This window comes from Haliotis rubra, unplaced genomic scaffold, assembly GCF_003918875.1.
Source record: "Haliotis rubra isolate DU_JTF1 unplaced genomic scaffold, ASM391887v1 Scf1907, whole genome shotgun sequence".
In the NCBI taxonomy this organism is placed as follows: Eukaryota; Metazoa; Mollusca; class Gastropoda; order Lepetellida; family Haliotidae; genus Haliotis; species Haliotis rubra.
Genome location: NW_025765900.1, coordinates 55,186 through 73,532, shown reverse-complemented (window position 1 = coordinate 73,532; position 18,347 = coordinate 55,186). Strand labels below are relative to the sequence as shown.

At 38.7% G+C, this 18,347-nt stretch overlaps 2 protein-coding genes across 3 annotated transcripts; both read left to right on the top strand.

Annotated features, from left to right (window-relative positions):
* The first annotated feature begins 3,106 nt into the window (after positions 1–3,106).
* LOC124274444 (ATP-dependent DNA helicase RecQ-like) lies at positions 3,107–10,150 on the top strand. Its single transcript, XM_046709808.1, is given in 4 exon segments — positions 3,107–3,461; positions 4,544–4,650; positions 5,492–5,692; positions 8,922–10,150. Coding segments are annotated over 4 exon segments (1,731 nt in total). The 5' UTR covers positions 3,107–3,250; the 3' UTR covers positions 10,134–10,150.
* Positions 5,117–8,353, top strand: LOC124274447. Of its 2 annotated transcripts, XR_006897947.1 has the most exons (2): positions 5,117–7,854; positions 8,188–8,353. XR_006897947.1 is itself a non-coding variant. In XM_046709812.1 (1 exon), the coding sequence occupies exon 1, from the start codon at positions 5,411–5,413 to the stop codon at positions 7,385–7,387; it is 1,977 nt and encodes a 658-aa protein (XP_046565768.1). In that variant the 5' UTR covers positions 5,117–5,410; the 3' UTR covers positions 7,388–7,984. The 2 variants fall into 2 exon arrangements, 1 of the variants encoding a protein (XP_046565768.1); XM_046709812.1 differs by lacking the exon at positions 8,188–8,353 and having other exon boundaries at positions 5,117–7,984.
* Positions 10,151–18,347: the final 8,197 nt, after the last annotated feature.

Sequence of the window (18,347 nt, the reverse complement as noted above, 5' to 3'; positions counted from 1 at the left end):
GAAAACATACTTGCCTGCCCTATTTTACCCTTTAATATCTAAAAAAATAGTTAGTAGTAAACATTTTTTATAAAATACTTTGTCAATTTTTTTAAATATTACGTAGATACTTCCAACAGTACGAATGGGAAAATATTAATTTGATGGCCAATCGATGTACTCAAGGCGTTAATCTATAATGGTTTCAGTACAAGATAAGTCACAATATTTTGACAACTAATAATCACTTGCATAAGGTTGGATACATTGGTTCACTGTGTGTTCGTTTTGAAAGACCACCTCCGTGGTGTAGTGGTTAAAGCGTCCGCCCGGAGAGCGGAAGGTCGCGGGTTCGATCCCCGACTGCGTCATACCAAAAGACGTTAAAATATGGTACTTGTTGGTCCCTGCCTGGCGCTCGGCATTAATGGGTACACCAAGGACTGGTCGGCTCGGAGTGGGGTATTCATGCTTCACTGCGGCATGGTATCTCAGTGAGCTGGCACTATAAAAAAGTCTGGGCAAGTACAAGCAGCCGCAGATACACATACACGCATGCACGTCGTCATATGAGCGAAATATTGTCAAGCACGACGTTAAGCCCAATTTTACCTCACCTCACCTCGTTTTGTAAACTGGTGCATGAGCGTGTTATACATTTGTTATGTGATTTTACTCATTCAAGCAAAGTGTCGACAGATTTGGCTACGTGGTTAGGAAAGTTGGCTGAAGGATACATTGATTTAACACCAGAAATTATTATTTTTGGTTTCAAGGGGGGAAATATTAATCCACTGAATGCCATCTGTCTGATGGTGAAACAAAATATGTACAATATGAGCAGAAAAGGGATTTTTTTTGGAGCATCCAAAAAGAAATACTAAGTTACTATCAGTCATGCATATTTATTGCTTTTACAAACAATAATCAGTCCAAATAAATTTTCGCATTTTGGTCCTCTTTCCATACACTATTTTTAGATTTGTGAGCTCAAAAGTCAGTTATAAACTTCAAAGAGTATACTGTAATTTTAAAACGACATGCCTTGCAGGTTATAAGATACAGTCAAACCTGCACTTCGCCGTTTTTTCATATACTACATGAACAATACTGGAACAATCTGATGGGAAATAATGGGTAATGTAAAATGGCTTATACCTTGCATGTCACCAAATGCTGTCAAACCTGCACTAGTCGTATTTCATATACAATATGAAATAATACTATGCATCTACGCATATTATGTATATGTAAACATCTACTGAGAAATAGCGGGTAATGTAAAATTGACTTAGGCCCTATGGCTATAAGATATAGTCAAACCTGTAATAGCTGTGCTTCATATGAGCACTAATTATTACATATCTATTCACTTATGTACATGTTAACATCTACGCAATTATGTGCCATGTAAACATCTACTGGGAAATACAAACTTAACAAGAACAGCTTGAACAAAAAACATGTACTTGGTGGAAAAGAAAATATTTCTCTGAGATGTCAGAGGGATGACGCCTCTAGCACTGCCCTCAATAAAGGAAACTTTTTGGCCCTTTTGACACTCATGGCGGAATCAAATGACATTCTGCACAATCACCTGCAAAGCTGCAAAAGGAATGCAACCTACACATCTACAAAGACCATTCAGAATGAGATAATTTCCATCATTTGTGAATGCATTCGGACAAAAACAACAGAATGTTTACGTAAACAATGAGCCGTGTACTCTGTCATAGCTGATAAAGTAACGGGCAAAACGTCTAACAAGGAAGTGCATAGTGTATGCCTCCGGTTTGTTGATGTTCAAAATAAACCAGAAATCTGGGAAATCATTCTGGATAACTTATCATTTTAAAGAACAACTGGTGAGCATCAACTGCCTACAGTCACATGGCCTTGATGTTACCAATATTAAGTGAGTGAGTTGAAATTTTACATCGCATCGGCAATATTACAGCCATATAGCGATGAAAACAAGGTAATCATTTTAAAATATCTGTCGACAAAGGACAGGAAAATCAACAAGACTATCACAGATATATATATTTAAAAGTAGTAATTAAATCTAAAATATTTTAACTATAGAGGACGATACAGTATAAAAACAGCCTACAGATCGCCAACAGCTGAAGGTAGATCACCATACATGGGGACCTACAGTACAATTGCTTCCTGCATGGACCCTAGTTGGATTTACACCATCCTTTCAGCCGCTGGCGATTGTAGGATATATTTAGCCGAATTTTAAAAGAACAAAAACACTACATATACAGGCTGGTAAGCTTAAATTTAACTTTGAAAGTTCAAACCATTGTTTACGAATATGTGGAATTGCAGAGGACTGTGGAATTGCTTTGTCAGCAATGTCATTTAGTATATCCGAAAAAGGCTCTATAGGATCTTCATTTTTCCTACAAAGATCGTGCTTCAAGTGTTCAACACACAGTTTCTCATATAATAACCAATCAGACCTGGCGAAGTTCCTTCTTGACAATGGTGGATCATCACAAGGGTTGATTGTTTTGAGAATGGTGGGGAAGTGATCACTCCCACATAAGTCATCATGGACCATCCATTCAAATTCATCATATATGTTGGAATCGGCGAGTGATGGATCCAGGGAAGAATATGTTCCCGTAGCTGGATGTAAATAGGTGGCTGAATCGTCATTGAAAATACATAAATTATTATCGGAAAAAAATTCCCCAAAGAGTTTACCTTTATTAGTAGTATGGACACTTCCCCAAAGGAGTAGTAATCACTGTACCGTCTCAAATTAAAATTATCTGTATCTTTTAGGTACGTCTCTTGCAGACATAACGCTGACGGTGTAAAATCTTGTATCAATAAGTGGATCTCATTGAATTTATTCTGCAATCCTCTGCAATTCCATTGCAATAAATTCGATAATTTAATCATGGTGGCTCAAAGGGCGACCGTTCACGTGAATGCGAGGAGGATAAGCTCCCTTGCCATTCTTGTGAGGACAGATTGACTTCCAGATCTAGAGGTCCAAATGAATTTTGGAGGGGAACCTCCGAAGGTGAAGTGAGCGTAGGTTGGGATATATTCAATTCTTTTCCTTTCTTCTTTTTGGACATTCTCTTCCCACAGAGGTTACTCCTGTCATATCTCCCTACGTAACCTCTGTTCTAATACGGCCATATTTCCCGGTCCTCGTAAAATCCCCTAGCGGCAAAAAATCGCAACACGAATTATCTCCCTTCTTTCTCTCCAATCAGAACACGCGTTAAATAGACTTAGATCCAATATGGCGGCCTCCATGGAGTTAGTTGATCAACGTGCGAAGGAAAGATTCGGTATTTCATGTTTAACTGAAAATCAGAAACTAGCAATAGAGAGTGCAGGAATCAATGGACAAGATGTGTTTGTCGGGACTAAAACTGGTAGTGGCAAGTCCCTAACTTACGAGATTCTCCCATGTATCACTGAAGCCAAAACGATCATCGCCATCATTTTAGGTATTTCGGGTACTCACCGCGCAGCTGTCACTGACTTGAATGACAGATTTATCGTGACGTCATTTAATGATATGGATATCCTCGCCACGAGGAAATTGCTTTCGATCGACCGCTTGTATTATATTGAGATTTTTCATGTATGATGTACACCTCGTGCTGCCGTAATTAATAAATAGATCTTGTGACACCACCCTCCTTGCATCGTCGTATTGCGAAGCGAGTGCTCATCAAGACATCAGTCATCGAATCGAGGGTACGGGTAAATTTTACATCTTTCAAAGTTTATGATTGTTTCTAAGATCATATTTGTATGATACCAATGAATGGAATCTGCATAGCGAAGCTATAACACTGTAGACTTTATAGATGAAAGCAAAGCATTGTGGGATAGGGAGAAATCATTGTTGTTGTTTTTCAAAGGGAAGTAATCGTAGCCTAATGCATATGAAGCGTTATAAAATCGCATTTGCTGTAATTATCTCGTGAACGATATTGATGAAAATATATATATAATAGGTGTACGTATTGATATTGTAATATGGACGAACAGTATCTATGCTTATGTGCATGGTTAATTTTAGTACACGTTAAATTCTGACTAACAGGTTGGAATGAAAAACTGACGTAGACAAATGATTTTATACACATCGCTGCAGAAAAACTTACGCAAATATTTATTATAAATTGTACACAAATTGAACGTTATGTTATGTGGTTGTACTTTTAAGTATAAACAATAGTTTATTGACCAATATCAATGTATGAGATGTGAACGACGGGTGCTACCGGTAGGACAGGACACGTTCATTCTGTTGGCGAACACCTGGTGTCATCACTGTACTCCAGTGATTCATGCACAATTTCCAACAGGAATTGGTACAGAATGTGGAATGATATATCTTTCTACCTTAGTCATATGTTAAAGTGGTGAATGATTTTAGTGTTGTTTTTCTATATAGCGTGGCTATTCATCATTATTTTGTAAGTTTTAAATATATAACAATATAATTACGCTATGACATGTCCACCATGAATATAACAATACATATATGTATAAAGGTTTACTATCGTTTGTCTCATAGCAATTATGGAGAAAGACTTTCTGAAAGAAGCTGGTCTGCAAACATTTGCAGAGACACATGACCCCAAATCTTATTCCACCTGTCGATGTGGGATTAATTACTGTGGGGTTAGTCCTCCAACTATTTAAGTTAAAACCTACATGGAACACCTTCAACAGCTGGCTTACCAAACTGTTCAACTACAAAGAACCTGTGTGGACAAGCAGGAAACTAAATACAAAAATAAAGCAACTAGACACCAAGAGAAGGACTTTTCTGAAGAGCAAGACACCTGCACAACAAATTAAATTGACGCAGTTTCTGCAACAGCCATTTGATATGACAAACAAAGAGAGGACAAGACCACCCAATACTGCCCTAGTCCAACCCAGCCCAGATGCTAATACCCCTTTACCCCCACCAGGACCTCCGCCCGGATTTCATATGCCTCAGTTCCCCATAACACTCAACCCAACTACCTATATTTTACCATCCCCTGGCTTTCATATGTTACCCCATGTTCCTAAACCCTGGCCCACCAACCCATTTCATCTTCAGTCTTTTAGTTCTACTTCCCAATTGTCAAATGAAATATCTCCCACCTTAACACCTTTGCCTTCTGTTAAATCCCACCCCGATACCAATAACAATAATGTACCCCCAGCGACAGTCTCTACGTCTTCTGGTCCCACTCCCATTTCCGATCCTCTCCTACCCGGTCTTGTATCTTCTCCCGCTACAACCATTTCCACTCACAACCCCAGCACCGATTCCAATTCCAATTCTCACCAATCTTATGTCTCTCAAGGTTCACAATCATCCAAGGAGTATATAAAGTTACAATCACAAAACAGGAAATACGCTAAGAAAGTGAAAGAACAGAAACATATGCTGCATCAACTACAGAAACAAAAAGATAAACGCTCTTCCCACGTAACATCAAAACGTTTTATTAATGCTCATGTTCAGACACAGACACAGAATGACTGCAAGAAGTGTGACGAGTTACAAATGGACATCGATAAGCTGATAACAGAAGTTGAATCGAGACCCCCATTGGAACCTTCCGGTACCAAATGTAACTCTAAATTAACAGACATTGACTTAATGAAAGAGAAGGCTTACAGTGACGAGACGGTTAAATGTGTGTTACATCTTTTGGCTGAAAATGTAGGTTATTCACACGTAGGGCCTGTTATCAAAGCCGTTCTTAATTTAGTTGGGCTTCAACCCAAGGCCCTCCCATCAGTAGCTACGGTAGCTGAAATGGCGAAAAAGAGAGCGCCATTAAACAGCATGTTTGTTGCACATCAACTTTCGGAAACGATGGACACGACACTTTACAGTGATGAGACTTCCAAATTTGGGCAGAGGGTTCAAAATTATATCGTGACTGACGCTGACGACAATACCATTTTGATAGGTATGAGAGAAATGGCTGATAAGTCGGCCAATTCCGTTCTTTCGACTCTCAAAGAAATATTGTCGGATTTGGACAGTGTAACTGACGTGACTAACACTGGTAAAAAGATAGTAACCAGTATCAAAAATACCATGTCAGATCGTGCAGCAACAGAAAAATCCTTTAACTCTCTGTTGAAGCATTACCGAACGGCGCTTCTTTCGGAAATCATACCGGGGTGGCATGTCCTGTCCAAACGTGAGCAAGAGTCTCTGGGCAACATGCACAATTTTTATTGTGGTCTTCACCTTTTGGTCAACCTTGCCGACCAAAGTGCGTCCACTCTCAGCCAGTACGAGGCTAAGATTGCTAAATCATCCCGGTCGGAAAGTGAAGTTGTAAATTTGATTAGGATGTGCTGCAAGGCGTTTTCACGAGGAGGGGATGAAAAAAGCGGTTGCTACGAACTTATGACACTATTCTTAGAATCAAGGGGGGTAAACAATAAATTAACAAATTTCCGTGGCAACCGTTTCAATATCCTGTTCCACAATGCCGCGGTGGTCTATTATTTACATAAGCATTTTGTATCTTTCTTTGATACTGTAAATGCAGGCTCTAATCTCCTTTTGGCTTCCATCAAACAATCACTACACAATAGTTTAAATTTAGCAGGATGTCGAGCTTTAGGCCTGATTTCCAAATTTATCACTACCCCTCTGTGGAATATTTTGGAGGGGCGTGATCATAGCGTGCTGGACATGAGTCGCATCTACACAACACTCATACACAACATGCAAACTCTCAACTACACGCAGTTTATTTTAGGGCAATGCAATTTATTCATGGCAAACAATGACAGAGACTCTGATTCAGGTAACAAAAGACAGACGGCTGACAATGACGACGGTGGTCCTGACGATACTACTGTTCCCAAACAGACAGATGACGTGGTAGTGACTGAACTGACAAAAAGTGGGGACAGTGACGCCGACACTGAACACATTCTGGAATTTTTAATTCCAGATTTGACGACCCTACTACAACGACTTCTGACAGACCAACTCCCTGGCGGCGAGCACGCTGCAAACACAAACCTCACCCATCCCGAATGTAAATCTGTAATCAAGCATAATAAGCTCCCCGAAACTGTTTTTGCCCAATTAGATTATTTACAGCATACCAAACCCTCTTCCTCTATTTTCTCCCAAGAGGCCCATATCATGTTTAATTTTAATAAAGTAAGCAGCTGGATCAGTGCTATGTCCGACCAGGAATGGACCACCGTCCTCGGTCACGCATCAAAATTGTACCAAACTACATATGCAAATTTTATTACATGCAAAAATGACATTAAGCAAGCCAAACACGAAAAACTCAGACAAACACAAGAACAAATGGAAAAGAAAAAACAAAAGAAATTAAAGAGAACATGCACAACTTATCCAAGAAATATCCTTTGAAGGTCTTTGGCAAAGCGTGGCCGAGGTAGACAACCGACTTCATCATGTATATTCAAAAACATCCAAAACACAGAAGATGAACATAATAAAAAAACAGCTAAAATTCCGCAAGTTAGTGTTAAAACAAGATGCACCTCCTGAACTGTTCACTTTTTCTAAATCCTCTAAACCTCTCTCTATTAACCAATTATCTAGTAATTTGAAAAACCTCATACAACTTAATCTTGCACTTGAAACACCGGTGCCAAATGAGGGTCAATTTCTGGTGGGGCAAAAAGTAAGTCATTTATTTAATTTAGAAAACGGGGAACAGAAGTTTTACGTGGGAATGGTACTAGGGCAAGTTACTGGCTATCCATCGTGGTTCAACGTAAAATATGACAGCGACAATACAATCTATACCTTTGAACTTTTAGACGATTATGCAGCCGGGGACTTACAGATTATTCATCTATAGCAGTATCACAGTAAGATATCATGAAATATTCAGTAAACATCGTGTGTTTCAAATATATATTCATTCTGTTCCCCAAATCACCAAGGATTTTAAGAGCGCTTCAAGTCTCTTGATTTTTTAATTTTACTTACATCAGCCACGAAAATCACTATAAAACGTTAAAAATGTAATGTATCATAATAATGTGAATGTGATAACTATTTTTACATATTTCATTAACGAATTCTTCAGCAAAACGCTCGTTATAAGCTTCATACATATTTATCGTATATATAATGACTGCTCCCTGTGAGCCAAGGGTGGGTAACTCTGATATGCTAACCACGCTCATTTCAATATGCAGAGTGAGGTCAGCCTAGCAAGGAGGTGGAACGTGTCGGGTCGCGGGCGGTCCTTCGAAACCATCAACACAGATAACGGTAAACACTTTCGAAGCATATAAAACAAAATTGACTGTATAACCCTCGACACACAAAAGGTTTTCATTCTAATTAAACCACGATCTACACAAATATATATTTGGGGTATTTTTTAATTTTTTTTCAGATTTCAACCCGAAATACCTACATTTCTCCAGTGGTACGTATTTTGTAACTATTTCGTAAATCGACTCATAAAAGAATTTCTAGTTGTTATTAACAATTTGGGTTTAATTCTATTGAATTTAAAGTACACATTTTAAGTAACGTCAAATGTTTTGAATCACTGAAATCTTACTTTTCATTTAAAAGTAAATTGTAAATACGCTTAAAATATAATATGAAATATAATCCTCGAGAATTCGGGAGCACAGTACAAATGAAACAAGTAGCAAACATTACCAACTTAGTTACAAAGTTTAGGCCTGTAAAATACTCACTAATTAAAATGGCAAATTGATAATTAATGACGCTGAATACATTTCACCATACATCATGTATAGGTTAATGTCCAAGTAACTCTCCATTCAATAAAAATAATGGAGCTGAGGCATAGTTTTTAAGGAATGGAGAGCTCCGAGCACATTAACCTACTTTAAATTACACTCAAACTATTCTTAGGATAACATAACAAGTATCAGTGTAATTTAATCTTGTAAAATACAAAATTTCATTTGTGTTCCATTTATTTCCTAATAGGGGTGAGAAGACGACTGGAGATGAACCTTTCAGGAAGTGGTTTTCCAAGATCGGAGAACTCCGATCACTGTGCCCTCAAGCAAACATCGTAGCTCTCACTGCGACCGCTGGCCCAACACAGAGGAGATCAATAATGAAGCAACTTTCCTTCAGAATGGGCAACTATGTCACCATATTGGATTCGCCAGACAGGAAAAATATCAAGATCACGTCAAAAATTTTGCCTAACCAATCTGATGCTTCAGAAAACTTAGGATGGCTAATCGACATGCTTCAAAATCATAAACAAGGGTCCTCACGATTCGTCATCTTTTGTAGGACAATTGCTGAATGTTCAAAAGTGTACTTTGCTTTTGCTCAAGTCCTTGGAAGGCAGTCAGGACTTTTTGACATGTACCACAGCAAGACAAAAGATGCTGTCAAGCAGGACATTCGTTCTAAAATGACCCAAGACAGTAATCTGTGTGTGTTGATTTGTACGAATGCAGCTGGAATGGGTGTCAACTTTCACAATGTGAATCATGTTATTCACTATGGGCTGCCCTTTGAGCTGGATACTTTTGTTCAGCAAATGGGATGAGCAGGGCGTGATGGAACACCAGCTCATGAGCTTGTTCTGTACAAAGCCCATAAAGGCCAGCTCAAAAAGGTAGAAAGTGAACTTCTTAAAGCTGTCAAGAAAACATCTTGTCGACACAAAATGATTTGTAAATCCTACTGCAGCAAGCACGAGGTCATCATGCCGAAGCATCGGTGCTGCGACGTCTGTGCTCGCACCTGTGACTGTGATCTTGAAGAATGTCCAGATAACCATGTGATGTTGAACTATGCATATGACACACAAGAGGATGACTTATCGGGCATGTTTCAGAGAGAAGTGAAAGATGATCAGCGAGAGTTACTCAGGCATAAACTGAACTCTTACATGTTCAAACTGTATTCAACAAGCACAATAGTTAACCCAGATATTGTATTTGGCATCAATGAGGATGTCATCAGCGCAATCGTGGACAAATCTGGACACCTGCTTTCAATCGATGACATCATCAAAGACCTTCCTATTTGGTCCTACAACTGTGCAAGAGAAATCGGCAAAATACTAAATGAAGTGTTTGATGATATGGATATTTCAAGTGAACAAAGTTCAAGTGATTCAGATGATTCAGACTGACTTCCTATTGGACTCAATTCTTACACCACAAAACATTCATGCTATCAGACCAGATCTGTGCATCATGTGGTGACATGTTTAGTCCTTTTGCAACAGCCAGAAGTAGTTTCACTCCCAGAACAGCAGCCATTAACTCAAGTCGTGGAACGCTGACAGTCTTGATTGGAGCAACATGGATTTTTGATGCAACAAGCTGACTACCTATTCTATCTTCATGACCACTCACCAGGTATATCACAGCGCCAAACGCATCTTGTGATGCATCTACAAACACATGCAGACATGGAATGGCTATCTCTGAGCTAAATTCTATCCACCTTGGGAAACTTAACGACTTCAAATCTGCCAATTCCACATACCACTGAAATGCATTTTCTTCTAATTCAGGATGCATCTTTTCAACCAATCCTACACCAGACAACCAAATATGTTGCAAAATAATCTTTGCCCTAATTGTAAATGGAGCTAGAAGCCCTAGAGGGTCAAATATCTTTGCAATTTCTCTCAAGAAAGCTCTCTTCGACATGTGGAAGTGATCATTTGGAAGTTTGTAGCAGAACTGAAACTTATCATTTTCTGCGTTCCAAAGTAACCCAAGAGCTTTCACAGATGGCAGCTCAGACATCTGGATATTAATTTCAGATAGTCTATCTGCTACTGGAATACATTCAAGTACCTTCAATGAATTGGAGACCAACTTCCTGGCATGCATTCCAGCTGTTGTCCACAGCTCATTTATTTGATCATAAAGCTTTAGCGCTTTGTCTTCTGTCTCAACAGAATCCATTGTGTCATCCATGTATGTTGATTTAGCAACTGTTTCTGCTGCCAAAGGAAGGTGACTCTCACATGCCTTAGCATGTTCCTGTGTAACATACGGTGCTAGAAAGGGCGAACAATTCATTCCAAAGACTACCCGTGGAAATTCATATACATCTGGTTCTTTCTCCACATTCATGGACCTCCAAAGAAATCTGAAGAAAGGCTGATCACCTTTAGGAATCTGAATTTGTAAGGCACATTTCTGCAATGTCACATATGATCGCAAATTGATGTTTTCTAAATCTTAGCAGTATTTCAACCAGATTATTCTGCAGTTTTGGACCTTGTTGCACAACATCATTTAAAGACACATTATCACATTTAGCTGATGCATCGAAAACCATCTGTACCTTTGTTGTATTTCTGTCAGGCCGAACAACAGGAAAATGTGGTAAGTACCAGGATTTGTTCTTGATTACTTTTTCAGGCACCTTTTTTTTGTATCCCTTTTTCTCCTACTGTGATATCACATCCTCATAAGCTGTTTTAATTGTCACATCTTTTGATAACTTTTTCTCAATTTGTTTCAGGCGATTGAAAGCAATATCATAATTACTTTCAGGAAGTTTTGAACCTTCCTTCCATGGAACACCAACAGTGTACCTCTCTGAATCATGGGTAAGTGATTCTTTTACAGCATTCACAGCCATTTCCTCATCTCTTGTCATCATAGGTTTGGATCCTGATATGGATTCAACCTCCCAAAACCTATCTACCAATGCCTCAAGTTCTTTGTCATCACTTGTTGTTTTAGCATTGTGAATAAAGAATGAGCCTGTCACTTGTGTGTTATCTATTTCTGAATCATGCACTTTACCAATGCACGTCCAACCCAGTGGTGTTAACCTTGCTATTGGATCACCAGGCTGACCACAAACATCTTTTAGAGAACAATGGAGTTCCAAATAATCCATGCCAATCAATATGTCTACAATTGGCCTGGAGCTCAATTTTGGAAACTCAATGTCACGTAAGTGGTTCCAGTCATGTGCATGTCTTTGCCAGTCAAGGACCTTCATCATCCCTGTCACCTTTGTTGTAGTTAGTGCGGATATTGCCATGTCCACCGAGCCATCAACACTTTCTAAACCTACTTCAACAGCCATGCTATTGAAGGTCTCCTGCTTGCTGTTCAGAACATTAACAGATACTGTCTGTTTTTGACCCTGTACCCCTAACTCCGATACTACGTCTTCATTGATGTAGGTTTGGGTGCTAGCATCATCAAGAAGAGCATTGACCTTTATTCTACGCAACCCATTCTTTAGAATAACTGGAACTGTTCTGAGTGAAGAAAAATAATATTCCTTTCTTGTTGTTGACATTGTTGTTTGTTTGTTTGTTCTCCGTTTTATGTTCTTCAGAGTTGTTACTTTGTTCACATAATTCTTTTGTCTGTGTTTTACCCAGTTACTGTCGTAACAATCTGTTGTGTGTCGACCGACATCCGTCAATACCACATGGGATATTTGTGTAGCATAGTTTCCCAACATGACGCACTCCTAAGCATCGAAAGCACAATTTCAATTCTTTAGCTTTAGCCCATCGATTCTGGCTATCTAAATCCCTGAAGCGTGTACAGGTTCCTATTTGATGACCCTTCTCATGACAGAAGTTACAGAACTGTACCTGTGACCTTCCAAAGAACGACCCTGACTTTTGATTGTACTTATGTTCCTTCTCCTAGTCTTTTCAATGATACCTAGTTTTACCTCAGATGCAACTGTTTGAAATTCAGATTCTTTAAGAACCCATTCTCTTAAAGATTCTACTGATTCCTGATGTTGATTTCAAACAACCATCTTTGATAATTTGTTATCATTGACTCTGTAATATTTTTCTCAACAATTGGGAATACAGACACCCGTCACCCAATTCTTTCTATTTTATCAGTTTCTCTGAGACTGACAACAGTGATGTCTAAAAGGTTCAGAAGTTCTCCAGGTCCTTGGCGTTCCCTGGACGAATCGGTCGGAAGTTATAAACTTCCTCCATTTTCAAAGCGATTTGCCTCTCTTACCCCATATTTTCGCTCCAGTCGTTCTAAAGCTACATCATAAGCTGCTGCAGTGTGTCCTAGCCTTGAAATGACATCAGAAGCCTCCAGCTACGTATTGTTTCAGTTGTAACAACTTGTATTCATTAGTAGCATCGGCTCTGTCTACACATGCAATGAAGGCTGCTTTCCAGCTTTCATATTCTTTGATGTTGCCATGAAACACAGGAATTGAAACCCGTTTCAGCTTAGTCCACATATCTGCACCTATTTTGCTGTCATCATGTGATGTTGTATTGATTCAATAAAAGATTTCATTTTAGGGCCAGATTTTTTGTCTATCTGCTCAAATGTCAATTGTTTTTAACTCTTTCTATTTCAGATGCTGCTACTTCCTGATTAATTCTCATACTAGTATCATCTCTCTGATCTACAGAAGGAATACCTTGTTTATTAGCTTCATGAACACCTGTAGCGTCATGTGTAACAGGGATGTGTTTCGTAGTGTCATTTGTGTGAAACAGCCTTGACAGTCCTGGGGCGGTATTCTATAAAAGTCTAATTATTAGATTGGTGAATCGTTTGATTGCATTTGATATCTTACAGTGGATTTTTATTGTCCCCCAGAGAGGGGACCTAATAAAATATGGCAGGCAGGTATCCGGTAAACGCATGTGTACCCAAACAACTGTGTTTAAATAAAGTATCTTGCAGTTGGAATTATCCAGAAGATAACTTAATGTGCAATGAAAATCTAGGTGTAATTCTAAAAACAATGATGATTATATCCACACTTTGATTGATACCAATAGCTCTGAATAGGTAAGTTCTCTCACAAATGTATTCTGTAATATAAGCTTGATTAATATATTATTACAACCCCATTTTAGCATTTGGTTATGGTGCAGCATGTTCAGTTAAACATAACATCCACATGCTTAAAGGTCACATGCAACCAAAAAATCAAACATAATTATCACTTCTTCATGACATATAATATGCATTGCTGATTATAAAAAAACAAATAAACAAAATTATAAGCGTATAATCGCAGATCAAAAGTGCAATATTTTGTACTTGGGTTTACCTCCCTCGAAACGAAGCATCCGGGATACCGAACCCAGTCAGAGCGGGTGGGTGCACTCAAAGGCGTAACGGCTGGTTCATTAGCAGATGCCGCCTTCACAGCTCATTGTGTGTGTATATATAGAGATGTTGGGTTTTGTAAATACATGCTCATTTTTTGTGTATAACATTTTGCAATCAACAGACATCATAACATGTCATGTGTTCAAGTATCACACCTGCCTGTCTGTGTAATTACATAATGTGACAGAGACCAAACTCGGGCCATAAATCAATGCGTTTGGTTTATGGTGTATAGCCTGATTGGTGTTTAGTTCAAATTGCATGTGGTCAGTGATCGCAGTTGTGTATTGATTATTGTCATTAGCAGACAGGCAGGCAGACACACAGGTGTCAATAAAACAAGACATTGAGTTTTGTCTGTGACAACGACATATCTATATCACAGTTAGAAATTGTGTCAACGCTAAATAATGACATTGCTTTTAAGTATCTAACTGAGAAAGTGACTCGGTAAGAAGAACGTGTGGTGAAATAGACAAATGAAATTATATAAACAGTTTATTTACTGTCATAACATATAAAAAGCTCGCGCCTGTGAGATATCAACAAAACATTATAAAATGGCTCACACCAAAGCCTTCACCGAGTATTCACCAGACAGCCCGCTTCCAAGTTGCGCAAACATATTTCACTGCGCACGTGCTATGAGCGCAGTCCAGCTGTTGAAACCCGTATTCCCCAGAAAAGTCTGGGGAAAATTAGTGAAACGTTTGAACTCCGATTTCGCGCGGTTTTTTTCATCGCGTTATTTTTCAACTTTATAAGTTGAATTTGTATTTTTGACGCTTTGTTTCGGTAAGTCCATACCGAAAGGTATCAGAATCTGCAAAGTTGTGTTTTACGTTGCATGTGACCTTTAATTTATCAGTAATATTTTGATGTCGACATTGTAAGGAACTGTTTACATTATAATAAGTATATCATACTTGGTCTCACGTGTGTTATGTATTTTTTTCAGTTGGAACAGATGCACATCTTTAAGAGGAGAAAGAAGGAGGAATAGATTTCTTTATCACCACAATTACCATTGACATCAAGAGCAACACAAACTGCAACAGATCTTCAGATTTCTTTTAACATCTGGTGGTCAAGCAATATAAATTGCAAATGAAGAAACAGCAAGTCATTGAAGTGTTGTATGTGCAGTTATAAAACATATTAAAGCCCTACACATCATCCTTTGGACACTTGCTGGAACAGGAAATGCTTGTAACCAGCAAGGTGTTGTGGAAAGTCTTGGGACTCTCAGATAATTCAGTGAGAATTTAGATGAGTAACCATGAAAGAACATTTGTATGAAATTGCAGAATAGTTCTAAAACTTGTTTATTGTTTTTTAAGTGTGGATAAAGCAAGCACCAATTGAATGGTTTGGAAGATTTCTGCTTTTAGCCATGATATTGATTTGACAGTAAATATACAACGATGGATGCAGGAGATTAGATTTTCAGTGTACATTGTATATAGCAAAGGTTTCCAAGTGAGAGAGTTGGGTTTTACACCGCTTTTAGCAATATTTCAGCAACATCATGCTGGGGAGAGCAGCAATGGGCTTCACACATTGCACACATGTGGGGAATCAAACCCGGGCCTTCAGTGTGACAAGTGTCAACAGTTTAACCACTAGGTTACCCTACTACTCTAGTTTCCATGAAAAAACATGCTTACCAATGAAAAGTTAAACTTAATCAATGGCATAGGCATGTGATTCTACATGACGTGGAATTTTGTTGAAATATGAAATTCTTTGTTTTTATTGCTGTAAGATTACAACACTGGTTCATAGCACAATAACCAGTACACATTATTCTTTTCCATTATTTTAAAACATATTGGTCTATCTGTATAGTGGAAAATATGGAATGCCAGTTACCAACCTTGGCCTCATTGGCAGAATATATGGAATATATAAGTTACAAAAAATGGGTGAAAAACACTATATTACATGACAAGTAATCATACTAATGCTGCTATCAGCCAGTGTCTGCAGAATCTACAGTCATGACATAGTATACATGCACATTTAGTTTCCCCGTGTATTGATCAGTATATTTTACAATACAGGAAATGTCTTTGAGTGTTTACTCCATATTTTGAGTGTATTTGGTCTTGCATTTTTGCCAATTGTGACTTGAAGGTGCTGTGTGTTGCTTCATATTTTGCTTACAGCATAGCAGAACCTCACCCTGCATAACCAAGAACTAAGTAACACTCATGTACTTTTTAGATCATAGTACATAGTTCACTTTACTCCAAGACATCTAGTACAAAGTGTAATAAATATTGTCCAACAACCAGTTTTATATATCACCCTAAAATAATGTTTACATAATTTGATAAATAATTGTTTCATGATGAATATTCATATGGCTGAGGGTTTTCACATTTTTGTTTTGAATATCTGACAGTAGTAACCGAAATAATTGTAACCATGCCATCAAGGTTATTTTGTCGAGCTGTTCATTGATTTGTGACACTATGACTCCTTGTGTGAATAAAAACGTCACCATAAATGGAAAGGTTCATATATTTATAAAAAAAATTATAATGTTACAAGAACTGCAATTTATTCCAGGCATTTGGAAAGACTGGGGCCATTTTGCACATTAGAATAAAAATGCCCCATTAAAATTTTTTAAGTTTACTATTGATACAAGGGCAGTTGCCCATTCTTAATTCAGAAAATGGCTAATAATCCTGAAATTGTCGAAGGTCTCCATCCCAATCCCTGTATTCAATATATCATTATCAGTATATTTACAGCATATATACTACCCATCAAAAAGTTTAGACTCACTTAAAGCACTCACTATATGTTATGTATATGTATGTGGTTACATCGAAGATGAATTTCTCCACCAACTTGGGGAACCAACTGAAAACCTTATGCAGATGAATTGCACAAGGATGATGCTTCAAATTGCGAAAGGCATGAGCAAATGTCGTGCATGTGAACAGATGCGTTTTGGTGTAAAGTTTTGTTAAGAATTCGCCAATTTTCACAGATTTTAATCATTTACTGAACTCATGACAATAATCTTTTCAATGTTACGAATATGTTTTACAATACACCAGTTCATAACTAAACAGTACCTTTAAACAGTATGGAATATTTTGCAAAAAGCTAGTTTAGAACAGTGGACAAGTAAGTGGCTACATTTACACTAGTGAGTCTAAACTTTTGATAGGTAGTATATTTCATGATAGTAGAGCAACTGTTAACCATCGTTAAACATGAATAGTATCTCTGTATTACAACACATCTCTAGTAGTCTAAAAAGGCGTTTCAGTTCCTTTGCACTCGTCACAACGCATCCCTTGTGCACGTGAAGCATACAACCCACACTTTTCCCAAAATTCAGTTTCTCTGATATGCAATTTATGGGTATAAAAGCAGACAAATTTGTAACTCTCTCCATTAATAAATACTGAAATGGCGAGGAGATCACTTTCTGAAGCACTCAGGTGGCAAATTGTAGGCATACATGCAACAGGCATGTCCTTCAAAGCTATTGGACGACAACTGGGCTTCAGTCACTCAGTCATCAGCCGACTTGTCCGAAACATCAGATGACAGGAGATGTGAGAGATCGTTCAAGGCCTTGACAACCCAGGAAGACAACGGCCCGTGATGATCGCAGCCTGGCACGTCTGGTAAGGCGAGAACCCTTTGCCACAAGTTCGGGTTTGAAGCGCCTGTGGTTACCCTACAGACAATTATCCACCAGAACCGTCAGAAATCGCCTTAGGGCACTTGGTATGAGGTTCAGAAGAGTCATCAAACGTCCTGCTCTGTCTGATCTCCTTAAGAGACGACGTCTGAGTGGTGTATGGCCCGTCGGCAGTGAACCTGAGGACATGGAGGAGGGTCCGCTGGTCAGATGAGAGCAGGTTCCTTCTCCATGTTACAGATGGTCGAATGGGAGTGTGGGAGCATAAAAACACTGCTTACGTGCCCAGGAATATCCACCCTACTGTTCCTCATGGTGGAGGATCGGTTATGATCTGGGTTTGTCTTTCACACTACTGTAAACTTCAAATGGTGACTGTCCGAGGACATCTTAATGGTCAGCAGTACATCCGGGATATTCTCCATCCAGTTGTCGTGCCTCACTTTGACAACCATCCGTTGGCTACTCACCCGATATCCATGGACGACAATGCCAGGCCGCATCGTTCACGTGCTGTGACCGCACATCTCCAGAATGAGGCTATCATGGCATTACCTTGGCCAGCAATGAGCCTCGA

What these genes read in the sequence shown, in the direction of transcription:
- LOC124274447 (XM_046709812.1), top strand. Translation starts at nt 5,411, where the DNA reads ATGCTGCATCAACTACAGAAACAAAAAGATAAACGCTCTTCCCACGTA.